We start from the raw sequence: 18,648 nt of genomic DNA, 5'->3' as shown, positions 1-18,648 counted from the left end.
TTAACTTTTTGATAACATAATATTATCATTTATGAACACTAGTCTACTGAAATATATTAAAATTCCAATTAAGAACTAACTTCTATTGAGTCTACCCAGTGCCAGGTACTGCACTAAGTGCTTTGTCTTCTCTCATTTCACCTTAAGAGGTAACATATACCTAATAAGCATATACCTAATAATAAAGTAGCAAATACCTAGTGTTATATATCACTACTACTAAGGAAGTTAGAATATGTTTAATAATTGGCTAACCCAGTTCAAGTCCAAAGCTCAACCTCTTAGCCACTGCTATACTATACTACTTCTCAAGAACAAAGTTTCCTTGACCAGAAATCAAACCCAGAACAAGGCAGGGAGAGACACAAATTCTAGGTACTAGACCAACCACACAAGATGTATTGGGTTGCCTGACCTCGCACCAAAAGGCCCCAGATGGTTATATTCAGGTGTTTGCTTTTTATACCTTTTCTGTCTCTTTTCTTGACATGCTGTTGATTTTACTTCTTCCATCTTATACTTAGATATATACTCTTTCTGCCATTGCCAGCACATCTAATCTATAGGAGCTCATCTTCTCTTTTTATCACAAGTTCTTACTTACATGTTATTTTCCACTTTACAAAGTGCTTCCACGTACCTTATCTCACCTAATCTAATTTGCTATTTCTAATCAGTTTTGAATTCTAACATGTTTAAATAAGTAAAAGTAATTTAGGCTCTGAATGAGGGTCTACTGCAGTCTCCTAGGAATAAAGTACATAAGTCTTAGTTCAAAGATGGGGCATCTCTTTGGCAGCCCAGACCTTCTCAGACCATTCAGTAATTCTATGAATCATTCATGTAATGAACATTTACCAAGCGCCTGCTGTGTGCCATGTTCTAATACTGAGTGCTGGGGTTATAAGGATGATCAAGCTCTGCTTTCTGCCTTTGAGAAGTTCCAAGACTAGTGGAGAGACAAAGGTGTTCACAGATTACCATAATGAGAGTGGGCAGACAGCATAAAGGTAGCTTGGTACAAGGGATTATGAGAAAATAGTCAACAGCTGGTCAATCCAGCAGAGATTTTCTAGAAGATTCAAGGCTGAGGAGGAAGCTAGTATCTCTTTGTTGTTTTTGTCCTTAGCTAGTGGCAGGCACTGGAGGTTGCTAGATTGCTGAATTCAATAGATTAACCAGCAAAATGGTTTTCAACTCTGGCTGCACAGTAGCATCATTCATATCAACCAAAAACTGGAAAAAACATAGATGTCTATCAACAAGTGAATGGAGAAACAAAACATGGTACATCTACACAATGGAATATTACTAGCAATAAAAAGAAATGAACCACTACTATCTGCAACAGCATGGGTGACTTGAACAAATGTTACCCTGGGTGAAAGAACTTACACAATACAAAAGAGTACATACTGTATGGTTCCACTCATATAAAGGAGCAAAAGAGAAAAAAAAATCAAGTGTCTTAGAAGTTAGGGCAGTGGTGTCTGTTGGTGAGCGGTCATGACTGGGAAGGGGCATAAGGGTAGCTTCTGGGTGGTGATGACGTTGTGTTTCTTAATTGGTATGTTGATTATATAAGTTGTAAAGATCCGTTAAACTGTATACTTAGGATTTGTGCAATTTCCTGAATTCATGTTACATTTAATATAAAGTTTACTTAAATACTAAAATAAAAAGAAATGCCAAGGTCTGGGCTTCACTGCAGACCAATTCACATGGAAGCTCTGTGGCAGGGACCCCTCCAACATTTATGTCCTTTAAAAGCACACCATGTGGCTCTAATTACAGTCATGCTTGAAAACCAAAGGGCTAGGTGTTCATGTATTTATCATCAGTTCCTTTGGAGAGACGGCCTGACACATTGTGAACAGAATGATTTCTGGAGTTTTTACAACAATGATAACATTTTGGCACTGAGAGACTAGCAGTGTGAGACATTTGTCTGGATCATCCCTAAACCAGCACTGTATAATGAGCACAATGCCTCCTCCCTCCCAGGATTTTTATGAGGATTAAATAAAATAACATACTTAAGGCATCTAGCACAGTACCTAGAACATAGTAGATGCTAGAGAAATTGTGTGTGCTCAACTCCACTTCCTCTTTTGCATATAAGTTCCCTAAATACAGTGATGAACAGATTGTTGTAAATGAACAAAACACACTCTCCAATTTCTCCTCCTGAATGAGTTTTTTTCTAAAGACTGAAGTAATATTATACTTGGACTAGTGATGTCAGACAAATATCAGACATTTCTGGGCCCTAGAGTCTCACTCTGTTCAGCACCTGTTATCCGTGAAGATGAATGGAGAGAAGGCCAACTGTGAGAAATATAAACCACAAACCCTCCTTCGGAAAGATTTGCTCTTGTACTCTCACCTAAGAACAACACCAGCCCTGTGCAAAGACAAGGCCAAGATGTGAGTTGGCACAAAGAATAGAAAAAAAAATTAGTAGCTTGGAAGATATATTCGGCAGCCGTCCGTCTCAAGAGACGATGGTGTAGCTTCTTAAGAAGCCTCTTAAGAAGCTTGGAAGATATAACATCCATAAAACATGTGCCAAATGAAATACTTTTGGATAAAATGTCGTATTTCAGTATTTTAGTATACACAACTCTGAGCCAAGAGCAGGAGATCCAGGTCAGAGTTTTGATGCTACCACTGGTTAGCCGCCTGACTTCCGCAAACTGAACTTTTGTTTCTCTGTCAAATGAAAGCAATGCCATCTCTCCCACATCCTTTACAAAGGCTGGGTGAGTTGCAGATAAGTAGAAGACATTCCAAAAAAAAAAAAATTAAGCAGCAAAGAAATGCAAGATGAGAATACTAGCTGGAAATTTACTTTGTTCCAAACTCCAATCACCAACCACCACTACCTCTCAAGACTGAGAACTCTCTAATATTAACTGCTTCAAGCACACCCAGAGACTACAATAGCCTGAAGCTCACTTATGTAAGAAGGGAATGCAGCATTGCCTGGCATGTAGCATAATACTTTGCTTAAGAGAAATCCTTGGAAATGCCTCAGCTGAAGTGCGAGGGCAGGCCCAGATCTTACGTTTTGGAGAGAGGTGCTCTCAGTCACGGAACACCAGAACTGTTGCTGGAGTGAATGATGTCATTGGAGATCCTCTTTCCATGGTCAATGTCAAAATTAAGGTATGAAGTTCAAGGACAAATTGTGGAGTTGTCAGGCAAATATAAGTTAGAAAAGCAGTCTAGACCTTAGATTCTTGTTTTAAAAATTGTTAATACTTTACAAACCAACTGAAATTTATCCTATTCTATATATTTTTTTGTTTTATGTGAAGCTTTTATTGACAAAAATATATACAGTTGCACAGAAAATGTATTCCTTTACTCTATTTTTATTCCTACTACACATTAAGAAAAAAGTCATGTGAGTCACCTCTATATCCAAAACCAATAACAAATCAACAATACAAATATAAGATTTTTAAGAGACAGAGATCAACTTAAGGGCTCGCCACTCTAGAGATAAGAAACAAATAGCTCAAATACCTGTTGGGTTTTTAAATGACATGAAAATGAAAACTCAAAAATAACTACGGGCACGTTGGAACGCCTTGTAGAATACAGGTCTTTCCCCATCCACAAACCATTCCTGCGACAGACCTGTGTACTCATTGCAGAATATACCCCCAAATGTACGGGTGGATGCCGGCGATGGGAAGGGGGGCATCAAATTAGTATCAAAAATAGTCTGTTGATTCCTTGCTCTGGTTAGGGAGGGGGTAAGAGGAATCCGGTATGATGCAAGCCTTGCGGCCAGAGCCGGACAACTCGCCACTAAGTTTGGCGCGTCCTTGCTCTGCGCCCTCAGTCCCCGCCCCCCGCTCTGGGCACCTCGGATCTCAGTGCACTGGGAGGCCCTGGCAGAGAAGGAACCCCGTGGTTGGGGCTGGGAACTACGGCAGTAGGAAGAAGGGTGGCTCCTCTCTAACGGGGGGGGGGGTGTCCTTGGGCACCGCCCAAAGCCTTCCAGCTCTCCCTTTCCCCTGACCCGCTGCCCGCCCCTCGCCCAAGGCAGATCACCTGGCTCGGCCGTAGCCCGCTTATCCTCCTGCTGTCGCTCACTCCAGCCCCGCCGCCACCGCCTCCTAGAAGCAGCTCGTCCTCAGTCCTCCAGAGTCACGGGGCAGGCGATCGGGCGGGCTAGCCTGTGCCAAGGCTGCGGGAACCGTTCAACCCAGCCGGAGCTGGGACACTGCCCTGAGTGCGGCCGCCACCAGGGCGAAACTGGAGAGCTGATCTCGGCTCCCCCGGGCGGGGAGGGGTGGCTGCAACTTTGCTCTTGGACGCGGGCGAGGAGGGGGCGCCCGTCTCCAAACTCCGTGCCGCGCCTGTAAACCCCTCTGGTCCAGGAATTTTTTTTTTTTAATGCCTTTTTTATAACCTAAAAGGAAGCCAGATTCTTGCTTTCAAGTTCTTGCCTCCAGAGCCGTACCCCTCGGCGGGTGGAGAACCACGGGGTCGAAAACGGGGTGGGAGGGGCAGTGTTGGCGGGAGACCCGCCTGGCTGGGTGCCCTGGCAGCGAGCTGGGCCAGGGCTAGCGGGTCAGCAGCGGCTGGGAGCAACTGCCTCGGGAGCCTGCCTTTACGGCTCCTCCGGATCCCACTCAGCTGCCCGCGCTGGCCCTCTCCTGCCTGGGACGGAGAGCGGCCTGAAGGGACCAGGCCAGCGGCGGGGAGGCAGTGACCCGGACTTGGATCACCCAAGTAGGAACTGGAAGTGACAGCGGCGGAGGGCAGAGCAGTAGCAGCAGCAGCAGCAGCAGCAGCAGCAGTAGCCTGAGTAGCTGTGGCAGTAGAAGACCCAGTGTAGCGGCAGCGGCCACACTGCGCATGTTGCTGTCGCCTGCTTCAGCCTTGAGTTCAGGGCTGCCAGCTCCTGGCCTGCCGCGGGCCATGGCCAGAGCCTGTAGCGGGAATCCTGACCTCAGAGACCGCCTGTCCTAGTGGCCTGCTTCCTCCTCCAACCCGGATGCCCCTCAGAACCCCAGGCTCTATGGTGAGCTGCTGAGATACCCAAGGAAAGAAGCATTCTACAGCGGCCCTCACATGCCTACCTTCCCTGACCTGTCCTGGATGTCCTTCCTGGGCTCTCTGATAACAGGCCCCAAATCAGATAGTCTCTTTGAGGGAGAATAAAAAGGTTCATAATGGATGGGAAATATTTACAACTTTACTGAAGTCCAATATTTAAAGAAATACAATTAATTCAGTAAAAGATAAGGATGACCAGAGTCATTGGGTGTCATTTAATATAACTCAAGGAACTCTCTAGGAGTGTCAGTTTTGTTCAACAGAAAAAAAAAAAAAAAAAAAAAAAAAAAAAAAAAAAAAAAACCTCTTTGGTCTTCCCACTAGCTCAAATTGAGCAGCTAAATATACAAAGCTTTGCCCAGCAGAAACTGATGGAAAGGTGCAAGTTAAAAATAGTGCCTAACAGACATTATCACCCCTACTCTAGTCTCTTCATTATACAGCTGAGTCAACAGAGGCATAGAGAAGGGGACTCTGACTTCATACAAGTGGCAGGCTCAGGGCTTGAAGTAAGGTCTGCTGATACCCAGTACAGCTACTGAGTAGTCACCTGGCCTTATGCCTCACTCCTCCAAGGAGGTTCTATTCTCCTTGAGCTGAAGCTCTTTTGTGTGAGATTTTGCTTTGACTCATGATCATTAGTAGATCTGCCTTCCTTCCAAAACTGCTTCCCTTCAGAGAAGCCCCTGGGAAACAGCAAACTGTCCATCCCACAGGCCTCACTTTGGGGAGGGCACCCATGCTGTAGCAGTGACAAGGCAGATGGAGTGAGTCAGGGAGACAGGAGGCAATGAGAGGGTGGGGGCAAAGAGAAAAAGCCATACTGACACCAGCTGGTGAAAGAGAGAGACAGAGACAGGGAGAGAGAGAGAGATTAACTGAGCCTATGTTTATGCTCATATATAGTCAATAAAATCCTTCATGAATAAAACATCTTTTAACAAAGTAGTTTTGGCTCAACATCACAATAGGATACGGTAGGGGGTCCTTGGCAATGGATTGGTAGTAAGGATGGCAGGGGACAAAGCAGGAGGACCTGCTGGGGATGAGCTGGGGGAAACCTTGCTGAAAGGAAAACCAATCGCAGAACAATGCAATCAGAGAGGTACCAACCCACCAGGCTACTCCGGAAGGATCAGAACTGTATATGTACCCGACTTCCACCAAGTTCAAAGGCAGAATAAAAACAAACTATCATTGTTAGACTACTGTTGTCAAGGGACTTCCTAGTCACACTAGTAACATTCTACCTAAACATGAGGATTTTTTTCATATGTTCTGGAAGATTTTCTCTTGAGGCCTCTGTGTCCTCCCTGCCTTCTCCATTCTCTAAACAAATAGGACAAATATACATATTTGGTTCACAGAAAAGAAAATACAAATGGAGCAAAAAAGAGTGATAAAATGTCCAAGCTCACTTAGAATCATTATATACAAAAAATATAGCAATAAATAAAATAAAATTTTCAATCAACAGTTTAACAAACATTAAAGATAATATTGAGGACTGCCAAAAACATGAGTAAGAAAGCACTTTCTACACTACTGGTGGGAGTAGACCTTTGAATAACATTTTTGTAGGGGAATTTGAGAGTATCTATAGAATTCTGACACAAAATTTTATTTCTATGAAGAACGATGTTTGAAGAATAAGCACAGATGTGCACAAATCTCTATATGCATATTCAACATGACCCACTGAGATTTATCCCAGGAATGCAAGATTAATTTAACATAAAAATTAGTCAATGTAACACCACATATCAATATAATAAAGGACAAAAACTGTGAACTGAAAGGTTGCTGCTTTGATTCCAGGTCAGGGCACATGCCTGGGTTGCGGCCAGGTCCCGGGTTGGGGGTGTGCAAGAGGCAGCCAACTGATGATTCTCTCCCTCTCTTTCTCCCTCCTTTCCCTCTCTCTATAAATAAATAAATAAATAAATAAATAAATAAATAAATACTAGCATGTCCACTCTCATCTTTTGTATCCAACATTGTACTGAAGGTTCTAGCCAGGCAAATTAGTCAAGAAAATGAAATAAAAGGCATCCACATTTGAAAGAAAGAAGTAAAAGTATCTCTATGCACAGATTACATGATATACAAGAAAACCACAAGAAAGATAAAAAAACTATTATAGCTAACAAATAAGTTCAGCAAGGTTGAAGAATACAAGATCAGGATACAAAGATCAATTGTATTTTATACACTTGTAATGAACAATCAAAATATAAAATTAAGAAACAATTCTATTTATAATAGCATTGAAAGGAACAAAATATCAAAAGGTTTTTTATTATATCACATAAGATATTAAATATCACCAAGGAAGTACAAGGCAAATGCACAACATTGTTGAATGAAATTTTAAAAGACCCAAATAAATGCAAATATATTCTGTGTTATGGATCAGAAGGCTTAATATTGTTAAGATGGCAATACTCACCAAAGCAATGTACAGATTGAACACAGTCTTATCAAAATTCCAGCTGGCTTTTTTGCAGAAATGGACAGGCTGATCTTAAAATCCATATGGGCACAAAAGGGATTTAGAATAGCCGAAATGATGTTGAAAGTAAAGAATAAAATTGGAAAACTCACACTTTCTGATTTAAAAAGTTACTACAAAGCTACATTAATTGATTCAATGGGGAAGAAGTCTTTTCAACAAATGGTGCTGAGACAACTGGATACCCACATGTAAAAGAATGATTTGGACTCTTATCTCATGCCACATACAAAAATATTAACTCAAAATAGATCAAAGACATAAATGTGAGAGCTAAAACTATAATACTCTTAGAAGAATACATAGGAGTAAATCTTCATTACCTTGCATTAAGTAATGGTTTCTTAGGTATAATACCCAAAACACAAGCAACAAAAGAAAAAATAAATCAATTTTGCTTCATCAAAATTAAAAAAGAAACTGTAATTCAGAGGATACTATCAAACTTGGGGAGGTGCTTCAGAGAGTGCTTTGTTTCCCTTGTGACTTAACTGACCAGTTGCTAGCTCTGAGACCCTAGGGCGCTATAGTCATGTGAGAACACAAAGATGGAGGTCACTTGGAGAGGCCAACTGGCCACCCAAAGGGTCAAAAGGCAGCAGCTCTTTTAAATGGTCACCACGTCCCATAACCAATACTCAGATTGTCAGTGTGATGTTGCATCTCTGCCTTCATTTTTCTGCATTTCCAAACTGATCATTTCAAGCAGATACTTTTTCTACAGATAAAGAATAGTGTGTTCTGGGCAATAGTCAAGCTTGTTCTTCTTTTATTTTGTATATTAACAGTTTTATAGCATCAACAAAAATCTATTAAGTATATCCTATACTAGGTACCACACAAAGCACTTTAGGTCTGAAATATACTCTATCTAAAGTGACACAATATGGAAACAACCTAAATACCCATCAATGGATAAATTGATAAAAATCATGTGGTATATGTACACAATGGAATATTATTTAGCCATGAAAAGGGAGGATATCCTGACATTTGCAACAACATAGATGGCCTTTGAGCACATTATTCTAAGTGAGATAAGTTGGAGAAAGACAAGTGTGTAATTTTAAAAAGGTCAAATTTAAGAAGAAAACAGAGAGAAACAATGGTCGTTACCAGGGAATGGGGTTGGGGAATAAAAATTAAGGTTGTTTAAGGGTAAAAACTTTCAATGAGTAGTAAGTAAGCATAGTGATCTAATGCACAATAGAATAAATATAGACAATATTGTATAGGATTATGTAATGTGGGCGATCATATTACAATACATAAATGTATCAAAGTAACACACTGTACACCTTAAATTTACAGAATGTTGTATGTCAAAAAAGGTCATTTAAAAATAAGTTAATTTTTTAGATCCTGCTCAATATAGTAACATAGGTAAACACAGCTAACCTCCTCACACAACCATATCAAAATTACAACTAAAATATAGAACAAACATCATTCAGAACCACCAGAATTGTAGTTCAGTGGAAGTCTGACAATTATGGACTTAAAGAAACCACATCCATCCAGACTGGTAGGAGGGGTGGAAATGCAGAACGGGCTGACTCCACATCCGCATGTGGTGGATAAAAATCTTGGAGGGATATCTTGGGAGAGGGGGAACCCAGCCCCACACAAGGCCCTCCATCCCAGGGTGTTAGTGCCAGGAAGATAAGTCCCCATAACTTCTAGCTGCAAAAACCAGCAAGGATTGTCAAAGGAAGAAACTTCTGCAGTCCCAAGCAGTTCCCCTTAAAAAACCCACACATGAACTTTCTCAGACTCACTCCCTCTACCTCCAGTATCAAGGTAGCAGCTTGAAAGTCACCACTGGCATAGAGGGAAGAAATGAAGGGCTTGATATCTGGTCGGGGGATGCAGGACAGCTTTCTCCCAGAAAGAAATGTGGGCAGAGGCCATTGTCCCTTTTCTGAGCCCTCTCTCCATAGAGCCACAGAGCTGGCAGGCCAGTGCTATCTCTGAGACTCCATAAACCTAGCTCGCACTGCCCTGGAGATCCCCTAAGACTCCATGCCATCCAGCTGATGGGCCCACCCAAACTGTTAACAGTGACTTTTCCATATGAATGGCTGGTCTTGGCTAATGCTTCACAACTTTCTAAGTCCTCTCAAACAAGCAAAAACCTCAGGAAGCCCACAGCTCCCATACAACTAGTTAAGTGGTCCCAAGCCCAGTACTAGCAGCAGCCAGCCTAGATTCACAGCTTGGCTTCACTTGGGAATCTCTAAGCCCAGCACAAGTAGCAACCATCTCAGATTGCTTTATAGCCCATGCAGGGTAGCCCCAGGCAAAACATAGGAGGTGGCTGACCTTGGCCTGCACCACATGGGAAACCCCAGAGCCTGCACACCCAGTGGACGTGGACAGCTACAGACCATATCAGAGCACCACCAACCTGCCTCTGCACAGCTGATTCTCTGCAGAGGATGGAGGTTGGTGGCCAGTGGTCACAGCCAGTTTTTTCAGCTGACTGGCCTGGGTAAATCTCTGCAAACAGTAATCAAATCTCAACTACAAGGGGTGGGAATACTCAGCCCACACGCAGGGCATACCTCAAGTACTCAGCTTGGGTAATAGAGGAGACTGTGCCACTGGACCCTACAGGACACCTACTACATTAGGCCACAGTACCAAGACACAAAGGCAAAGCAGCTCTACCTAATATGTAGAAATAAACAAGAGAGGCTGCAAAAATGAAGAGACAAAGAAACATGGCCTAAATGAAAGAATAGATCAAAATTCCAGAAAAATAACTAAACAAAATGGAGATAAGCAATCTATCAGATGCAGAGTTCAAAACACTGGTTATAAGGATGCTCAAGGAACTTAGTGAGGACCTCAACAGCATAAAAAAGATCCAGTCAGAAATGAAGAACACACTTCCAGCCAGGATGGAGGCCTAGACTGACATGCTCCATCTCCCTCCACAACTAAGAAGAACTACAACTATCGCAAAACCAAAAATAACAAGAAGTTCCAGAAAATAAAGTTACATGGAAGTCCAACGCATGAAGTTATAAACAATTGTGCTCCTCAGGATGGGTAGGAGGGGCAGAGCCAGAGTGGAGAGGTCAAGCTGTGGTGGCTGTGGCAGCTGCAGTGATGGGCGGTGGGACTGCAGTAAGCACAGACACCCATCTTTAAGGAGAGGCAAGATGTGCCTGGGAGCACCCCTAGTTGCAGACCAAACCTGTCAGCTCACAATTACAATACCAGGGAAGGCAGACCCTATTGCCTCGGACTGTGAAGCCCAGAGGGCGTGGGGATGGAGGAGGAGGTTCCCAGTCTCTCAGCAGAGAGAGAACAGCAGGAATCCAACTTGGACCCCCGCCCCCACACAAAGTACCACAGTGTGGTGAGAAGGGTCGCCTGGTTGTGATGAGTGCATGGGGCTCTGCCCCCTATAGTGTAGGAGGTGTGACAGCCCTGCCCAAGAAGGAAAGGTAAACAAACCTGTCAGGATGGCAGGGATAATGATAGAGATCCCAATCACGCAGGTGACCAGAAAGCAAATACATGAATTAATGGATGAACAGATAGATAACCTTTCTGAGGCTCAGTTCAGAGCTATAGTTATAAGACAGCTTACAGAAATAACAGCAGGACTTAATCAAGATGGAGAAGGAATGAAGATTAGTCCTGCTGAAATGAACTAAAACACATACAAAGCAAGTGATGAGGAAAGGAAAACCGGGAATCAAATCAACAAACCAGAACATAGGGAAGGAACACACAGTCAACCAGTGCAGAAAGAGGAAACGAAAAGTGAAGAAAATGAGAAGAGACTCAGAAACCTATGGGACAACTATAAGAGAGCAAATATCCAAATTATAGGGTTGCCAGAAAGTGAAGAAGAAAAACTAAAATTTGAAAAATTATGTGAAAAAATAATGAAGCAGAACTTCCCAGACTTGGAGAAAGAAATAGACTTATAGGTCCAGGAAGCACAGAGAGTTCCAAATAAACTGGACCCAGGGAGAACCACATCAAGATACATTATAATCAAAATGTCAAAAATTAAAGATAAAGAGAGAATCTTAAAAGCAGCAAGAGAGAAGAGAATTATCTACAAAGGGGTCCCAATTAGACTATCAACTGATTTCTCAAAGGAGACTCTGCAGGCAAGAAGGGACTGGCAAGAAATATTCAAAGTAATGAAAAGCAAAAACCTACAGCCACGATTACTCTATCCAGCGAAGTGGTCATTCAGAATAGAAGGGCAGAGAAAGTGCTTCCAAGACAAAGTAAAACCGAAGGAGTTCATTAGATCCAAACCACTGTTATATGAGATGTTAAAGGGACTTGTTTAGAAGAAGGAGGATTAAAACTATGAACATTAAAATGAAAACTGTATCATAACAACCAACAACAGGAGCTAGAGAATCGAAACAAAGGCAAACTAAATAGGCAACAAGAATGGAAAAAGAATTATAGGTATGGGGGGCATATTGAGGGGAGGTCAGCAGGGAGGGGGAAGAGGGGAAAGGGAGGGAGATGATGCAGGAATTAAGCATAGTAGGAGGGAGTGCAGTAGACCGGAAGATGTTGAGAAGAACTATATGCACAACCAATGGACAAGGACTAAGTGGGGGGGACAACTGGGAGGGGGGCCACTGGGTGGAGGGGAGCAGAGGGAAGAAATTGGGACAACTGTAACAGCATAATCAGTAAAACATATTTTAAAAAATGAAGGATACAGTAATTGAAATAAAGAACAATTTACAGGAAAGCAACAGTAGAGTGAATAAAGCTGAGAATCAAATCAATGATTTGGAACATAAGAAAGTGTAAAACAAGCAATCAGGACAACATGAAGAAAAAATAATCCAAGAAAATGAGGACAGGGTAAGAAGCCCTGGGACAATGTTGAATGTGCCAACATTCAAATCATAAGGGTGCCAAAGGAGAAGAGAAAGAACAATAAATTGAAAATTTATTTGAAAAAATAATGAAACAAAACTTCCCTAATTTGGTAAAGGAAATAGACATGCAAGTCCAGGAAGCACAGAGATTCCCAAATAAGATGGATGCAAAGAGGCCCACTCCAAGGCACACCATAATTAAAATGCCAAAGGTTAAATATAGAGAATCTTAAAAGCAGCAAGAAAAGAGCAGTTAGTTACCTACAAGGGAGTTCCCATAAGACTGTCAGCTGATTTCTCAAAAGATACTTTTCAGGGTAGAAGGGACTGGCAAGAAATATTCAAAGTCATGAAAAGCAGAGACCTAAAGACAAGTTTTCTCTACCCAGCAAAGCTATCATTTAGAATCAAAGGACAGACAAAGAGCTTTCCAGATAAGAAAAAACTAAAGGAGTTCATCATCACCAAACCATTGTATGAAATGTTAAAGGGACTTATTTAAGAAAAAGAAGATTAAAACTATGAACAGTAAAATGAAAATAACTACATATCTGTCAACAATTGATTCTAAAAAACAAACTAAGTAAACAAGAATAAAGACAGAATAATGGTTATGGAGAGCATTTTGATGGTTGCCAGATGGGTGGGGGTGTGGAGGAATGGGTGAAGAGGTGAGGGGATTAAGAAGTACAAATAGGTAGTTACCGAATAGCCATGGGGATCTACAGCACAGTATAGGAAATGGAGTAGCCAAGGAACTTATATGCATGACCCATGAACCTGAACAATGATGGCAAAATTGCCTAAGGGAATAGTGGGTGCTGCGTGGAGGGGGGCAAAGGGGGAAATATTGGAACAACTGTAATAGCATGATCAATAAAATATAATAAAAAATAAGTTAATTTGCAAAGATTTATGTTTAGGCCTGTCTCTTAGCTATCTAAGATCTTGAGACTGAATGGTCAGTATTCTTGGTTGCTGCGTGCACTCTTGTTCAGCATTCAGCCTCATGTATTTATTTATTAGACAGCCTTCTGTGTTCTAGGAGTGCCTCAATATGGTGCTTATACACCCCTTACAGGCATAATTTTGCACATAATACTGCCTAGTAATAACAATAACATTGAGCATTTATTATGCATGCCTTATGTACAATGATATATTAAGTGCCTTAGATGTATTTTCTCATTGGATAGTTAAAACAATCTTATGCAAAAGATATTATTAATCTTTGCGTTATACAGATGAGGAAACTGGAGCTTTAAAAGGCCAAGCAGCTGTCTTGCTCATTACTCCGTTTCCAGTGTACAGGACAGTGCCTGGTTCATAATAGAGACCCATCCCCCCAAAAATAAAGAAATGAATAATTGGTTTAGAGAGAAAATTCTGGGAAGACTGGGAAGCACTAGTAATCCTTCTTCCCACCTAGACAGCAATTGTACTGGCAGAATCTGCCTGATGTAACTATTAGGAGCGTTGGAGTCTATTCAAAGTTAATTTCAGTCTATTTAGGTTTTAGCACTGTAGCAGCTACCAATTCCCCACTCCCCCCAGTTCCATGTCAGGAAGTTGTGCATGTATCCCAAGAGCAGTTTGAAGAAGCTAGTGTGGGCAGTAAGACCCCAACCCCCCACCCCCAGAGTCACACAGTCAGTAACTGACCAAGCCAAGACTCTGGCCAAGTTTGTCAAACCAGAGAAGGTATGTGCTTAACCATGATGCCAATATTGCCTTATTACTATATTCATATAATGTTCAGGCCAGCCTGAATTATCAAAAAGAGATAAAAATATTCCAAGTGCCTTTCATTTTAAAAATGAAAACTATGATATACTTTTCAGAAATACTTTTATTCAAAGTGGACAAAGATATTTTAAGCATCCGTGTGTAAAGAAGCATTAATTGTCAGAAAAATCCACTTTTGTGATATGACTCATTTTCCAGCAATGCCAAATCTAAGAGGTGTTTCTGTATTATCTATTATTCCTAGAACTACAAAGCAGCTAGTATACCTTCTGGCAACTTCAGAGTGCAGAAATCATTGGCAACTTCACGTTTTTATTTGACAAATAAAAATGAAAATACAATCTGTTCCATAATAGCCATCATTCTATAAGGGATATAGAGTGATCTCAGGCCATACCTACCTCAAAAGCCATACACACAGGTGCCCATGCACACACATACATGCCCATATGCATGTGTATGTGCATATACACACACAGAGCTAAAATTGGGCAATAGGGAAACCTGGAATAAAATATTCTGAGACAAGCACAGCCTGATGTTATGGTTTACTTTAGGAAAAATTCTGAAGCAAGCAATGTTTATGTGGGGCAAAGCTACTTGTATTACAATTAATAATAATAGCTAATACCTAGAGAATACTGCGTGTCAGGCATTCTTCCATGAACATATATTCAATGAAATCTCACACCAATCCTATGAGATAGGTGTTGCCATTATTCCCACTTTACAGCTGGGGAGAAAGAGGCATAGAGGTATTGTTAAGTAATATGTCGAAGATTAAAAAGCTACTAGTCAGAGAGAACTGAGATTTGAACTCAACCAGTCTAATGTCAGAGTCCATGTTCAAACTACTATTAATACTTCTCCTCAAATAATTCTACTAATGACTGTCTACACTTCTTATGTCCCTGGTCCTGTGCTGTGCACTCTACATACACTATCTCATAGATTTTTTTTTTGAGGTTGGAGTTCTCAGTTCTAAATTATTATGCAGCATCTCATTTAATCTTCAAAACAACTCCATGAGGTACCTATTATTGTGTCCACTTTACAGATTAAAAAACTGAGTCATAGAGAAGTTAAGTAATTTGGCATACAAGCAAAAGTACCAACTGTGCTTCAGTAACTCCCTATATGTACAGTAAGGATCCATATAATATAAAATAATGCAACATAAATTTAATATACAATTTCTACCTCAGGGCCAGGTTCTCTCAGCTTTTCAAGACCTCTGTTCTAAAGTGTTAATGGGGAAAAGTAACAACAGACTTTCCTCTTTTCCTAATTCAAGGGAAATGCAGTGAACTTCTGCAGCAGCCATTGGCCCACTTTTGGTTCCCCTTAGTAGGGAAGCACACCACAAAAGTTCTGCCACCAAAAGTCAGCTTTCAGGTCTTGGATGCTCTATCTGAAAGATAACATAGTGTTTTGAAAATGGTTTCTGGAAAAGCCAAACTAGCAAGCCTTAACTGGAGCTATCAATCTCAACCATGGTTTCCATGGTCTCTTCTGTTTAACAGAGAAAATAAACCAAGGACTTTCACTACAACACCATCTTCACTGGCAGAGTAAAAACCCAATGATAACTAGGAAGGCAATCTGGGTGGGCTTACCTCCACTTGAAGGGTTGCACATCCTTTCAGGAAGTCATTGATGTTGTTGATGCAGTCAGCTTCTGTTTGGGGCTCCAGACAGTACTAGAGAAACATAGTCAAATGTCGCTTGGAGTCTGTCATCCCATGCCAAGTGTACTATATCAGCCATTCACTAACAACTACACAGGCAGGCTTTTTAAGGCAGGGAGCAACACTGCTGTCAATCCAGGAAGAGAAATAACCACCAAAGGAAGTGATGCAAAAATCTAAACGGTGGGTCTTTGTTTCAAATGTCACCAAACCTTTAGTCTCAAGCCATCTCTACTTATGAACTTTTTCTGATGCTTTTTGCCTAAGCATGGTGATAGCAAATCAGAAAACCCAGACAGTTTTTTGAGCTTTGTTTTGCTTTCAACTTATTACCTTTCTCCCTCCTCTTCATGAAAATTTATTCAAGTATGTTTTCCTCATTGTTGCTCTCTGCATTTTATCACAATTCTCTACATTTACCATCTTTTTCTCACTGCTTTTCAAGATTAAGAAGTTATAAGTAAATCAATTTATTCAATAAAAATACAAACTGGTTCAAGAAGACAAAAGAACTGTACTCACAGTCACATTCCCTGCTAGCCTTAAGAATATAGGTGTAGGACTCTACCTTTAAACTGATTTAAAGTGCCTGCTTTAGAAACTATTCATCTTTATGAGCATAGGTTTCCAACACTAAAAATGTTGGATTTTTAAAAGAGAATAAGGGTAGTTTCACTTTGAACACATGTTGCATTTGAAACATATTTGTTTTTTATTGTTTTAACAAACCTATGTGACATTTGGGATTATTTCTCCTAGTTATTAAAATATCCTCTCTTTCAATGGATATTTTATTTGTTTGAGAAGAAAATCTACATTTATTTTAGTCAAACTGTCACTAAACATTATCAATGTCTGTTTAAATCATCCCATTATTCCACAGACTCATATGTACCCCAAGTTCAAAACATGTCCTTGACACAGAGAGGTGTAACACTTATCTCTGTGACAGAGAAAGTTTGTGATATGGGTATTCTCCTTGCCCCTGGTACCAGTGGTGTAACAGGTTTTATAATACTAATAATTGACGGCCAATTACTAAAATACAACATTTTATTTTCTGACTTTTTCAAACTATAAAAATAGTAGGAAAGAATGTCTAACTCTTAGAAATAAATTAAAGTAGGAGAGTCCCAAGATGGGGGCAACAGGAAATCTCCAGTGTTACATTATTGCTGCTCTCGGGTGATAAGCACTCCCAAAGATACTGCAAATGTTCCTTACCTTTTCTACAGAGCCAGGCCTCAGTCTGTTGATCAGTTTGCAGAGCACTACCCCATTTTTCAGCGAGGACTTCAAGAATTCCTCCGGGTCACAGATGGTCTTTTTGGGGGAATCTAAAACTCCCAAGGATATAAGCCATGTCACAATTTGCTCTTCTGGATTCATTACTGAGGACTGTAGCTCTGAACAGCTCTCTGGGGCAGCTGCAAGGACTAAGCCACATCCGCGATTGCATCTGCTGTTGTCTTCCTTTTTATGAGCTCTCTTCTGGTGCTTGCAGAGCAAACCTTTAAAACAACTTTTCTTAGACAATGGTGGAACCCGCTCAAATTATGGGATTTCAAAACCACAGAGGTTACACTCAAAGATGTGGAAAGAGAATGAATTTAAAATCCCTGGTAACACTGTTTTTTTCTTCAAAATCTGCAAAACAAATTCATTAGAATAAAAAAAGAAGAAATGCGTGCGCGCGCGCGTACACACACACACACACACACACACACACACACAACCAGCGTAAGAAGCTGTAAGGGAAGGAAGTGAGGAGGATGCTGGGGAGGGAGGAGAAAGAAGGAAGCAATTGCTTTTGGAAAACAGAGGTGAGCCAGAACTTCAAGGGACCTTGGAAATGAGACACTCTTGGGTCAGTCTGGAAAAATGCTGTCAATAAATAGTCTAGCCCCAGTGAAGATCTGGCTTCTGTCAGGAAGAAGATGCCAAATGGCTCTTAGGTCAGACAGATATGAGCCTCATGGGGAGCTATGCTGGCACAACATGGCTCAAAGGTAGGCTCAGAAAATTCTACAAAATGACCAGATGTCATACTACCTCACAGAGATGGTATATCATGATCATTCCTTGCAAAACACATTGAGTTGCATGGTGACACAGTGCCAAGCAAATGAAGATTGTGCCTGCTGTCAGCCATCACTGTATATAAGCAGAAGCTGGAAGAATGGCATTTTACTTTGCAGCCAAAAGGTTATGTTTAGGGAAATAGGCTAAGGATAACATCTGACATCCTGTTTACTTACATTCTTTAGAAATTCTTTTTCTGGACCTGATTCCACTACACAATCCAGCTGCAGTACCCTTAGCAAAGACTCATACACAGTCACATAAGTGGGTAAAAAACACTTAAAAACAGAACTTTTGAGGACAAAAGAGCACTTGTCCTCAGTCTATCCTGTAGTCTGGTAGGTTGATGTTTCCCCAAAAATAAACACTTAGCATTAAAAAATGTTTCTCTGGAAAAAAAAGGGTCTATAAGAAGAGATATTTACTTTTTTGAATATTTTCAAAACCAGTTGAAATAGTCATACTACAGGGAAATTTATGATAAGGCCAAAGTTAACAGTATAGCCTCCTTACATTGGCAAATGCATGGAACACACCATCACTACCCATTCTCATACATGTGATCTTCCTAAGCTTCAGAATTTTAAAAAATCTTTAATTGTATTTTTCCATTACCATTTATCCACCCTATACCCTTATAACAGAACCCATGGGCTTCCCCAATTGAAAC

At 40.9% G+C, this 18,648-nt stretch overlaps 1 protein-coding gene across 4 annotated transcripts in view; it reads right to left on the bottom strand.

Annotated features, from left to right (window-relative positions):
• ARHGEF6 (Rac/Cdc42 guanine nucleotide exchange factor 6) overlaps positions 1-17,407 on the bottom strand; it is a 165,881-nt gene extending 148,474 nt beyond the window's left edge. For 2 of the 4 annotated variants that reach the window (XM_090263881.1, XM_090263882.1), the window contains exons 1-2: positions 17,121-17,334; positions 15,825-15,908 (exon numbers count right to left, since the gene is read on the bottom strand). In XM_090263881.1, the coding sequence (XP_090120007.1) occupies positions 15,825-15,908; positions 17,121-17,285 (249 nt within the window). In that variant the 5' untranslated portion in view covers positions 17,286-17,334. Of the gene's footprint in view, positions 1-4,065; positions 4,159-15,824; positions 15,909-17,120 lie in introns of those variants that run through there. The other 2 variants (XM_090263883.1, XM_090263884.1) reach the window with 2 other exon arrangements.
• Between the last annotated feature and the right edge of the window lie 1,241 nt (positions 17,408-18,648).

The sequence above is a fragment of the Furipterus horrens genome, unplaced genomic scaffold, assembly GCF_987537825.1.
Source record: "Furipterus horrens unplaced genomic scaffold, mFurHor1.1.pri manual_scaffold_17, whole genome shotgun sequence".
NCBI lineage: Eukaryota > Metazoa > Chordata > Mammalia > Chiroptera > Furipteridae > Furipterus > Furipterus horrens.
The sequence above is the reverse complement of the archived record's forward strand: the minus strand, read 5'-3'. Positions and strand labels throughout refer to the sequence as shown.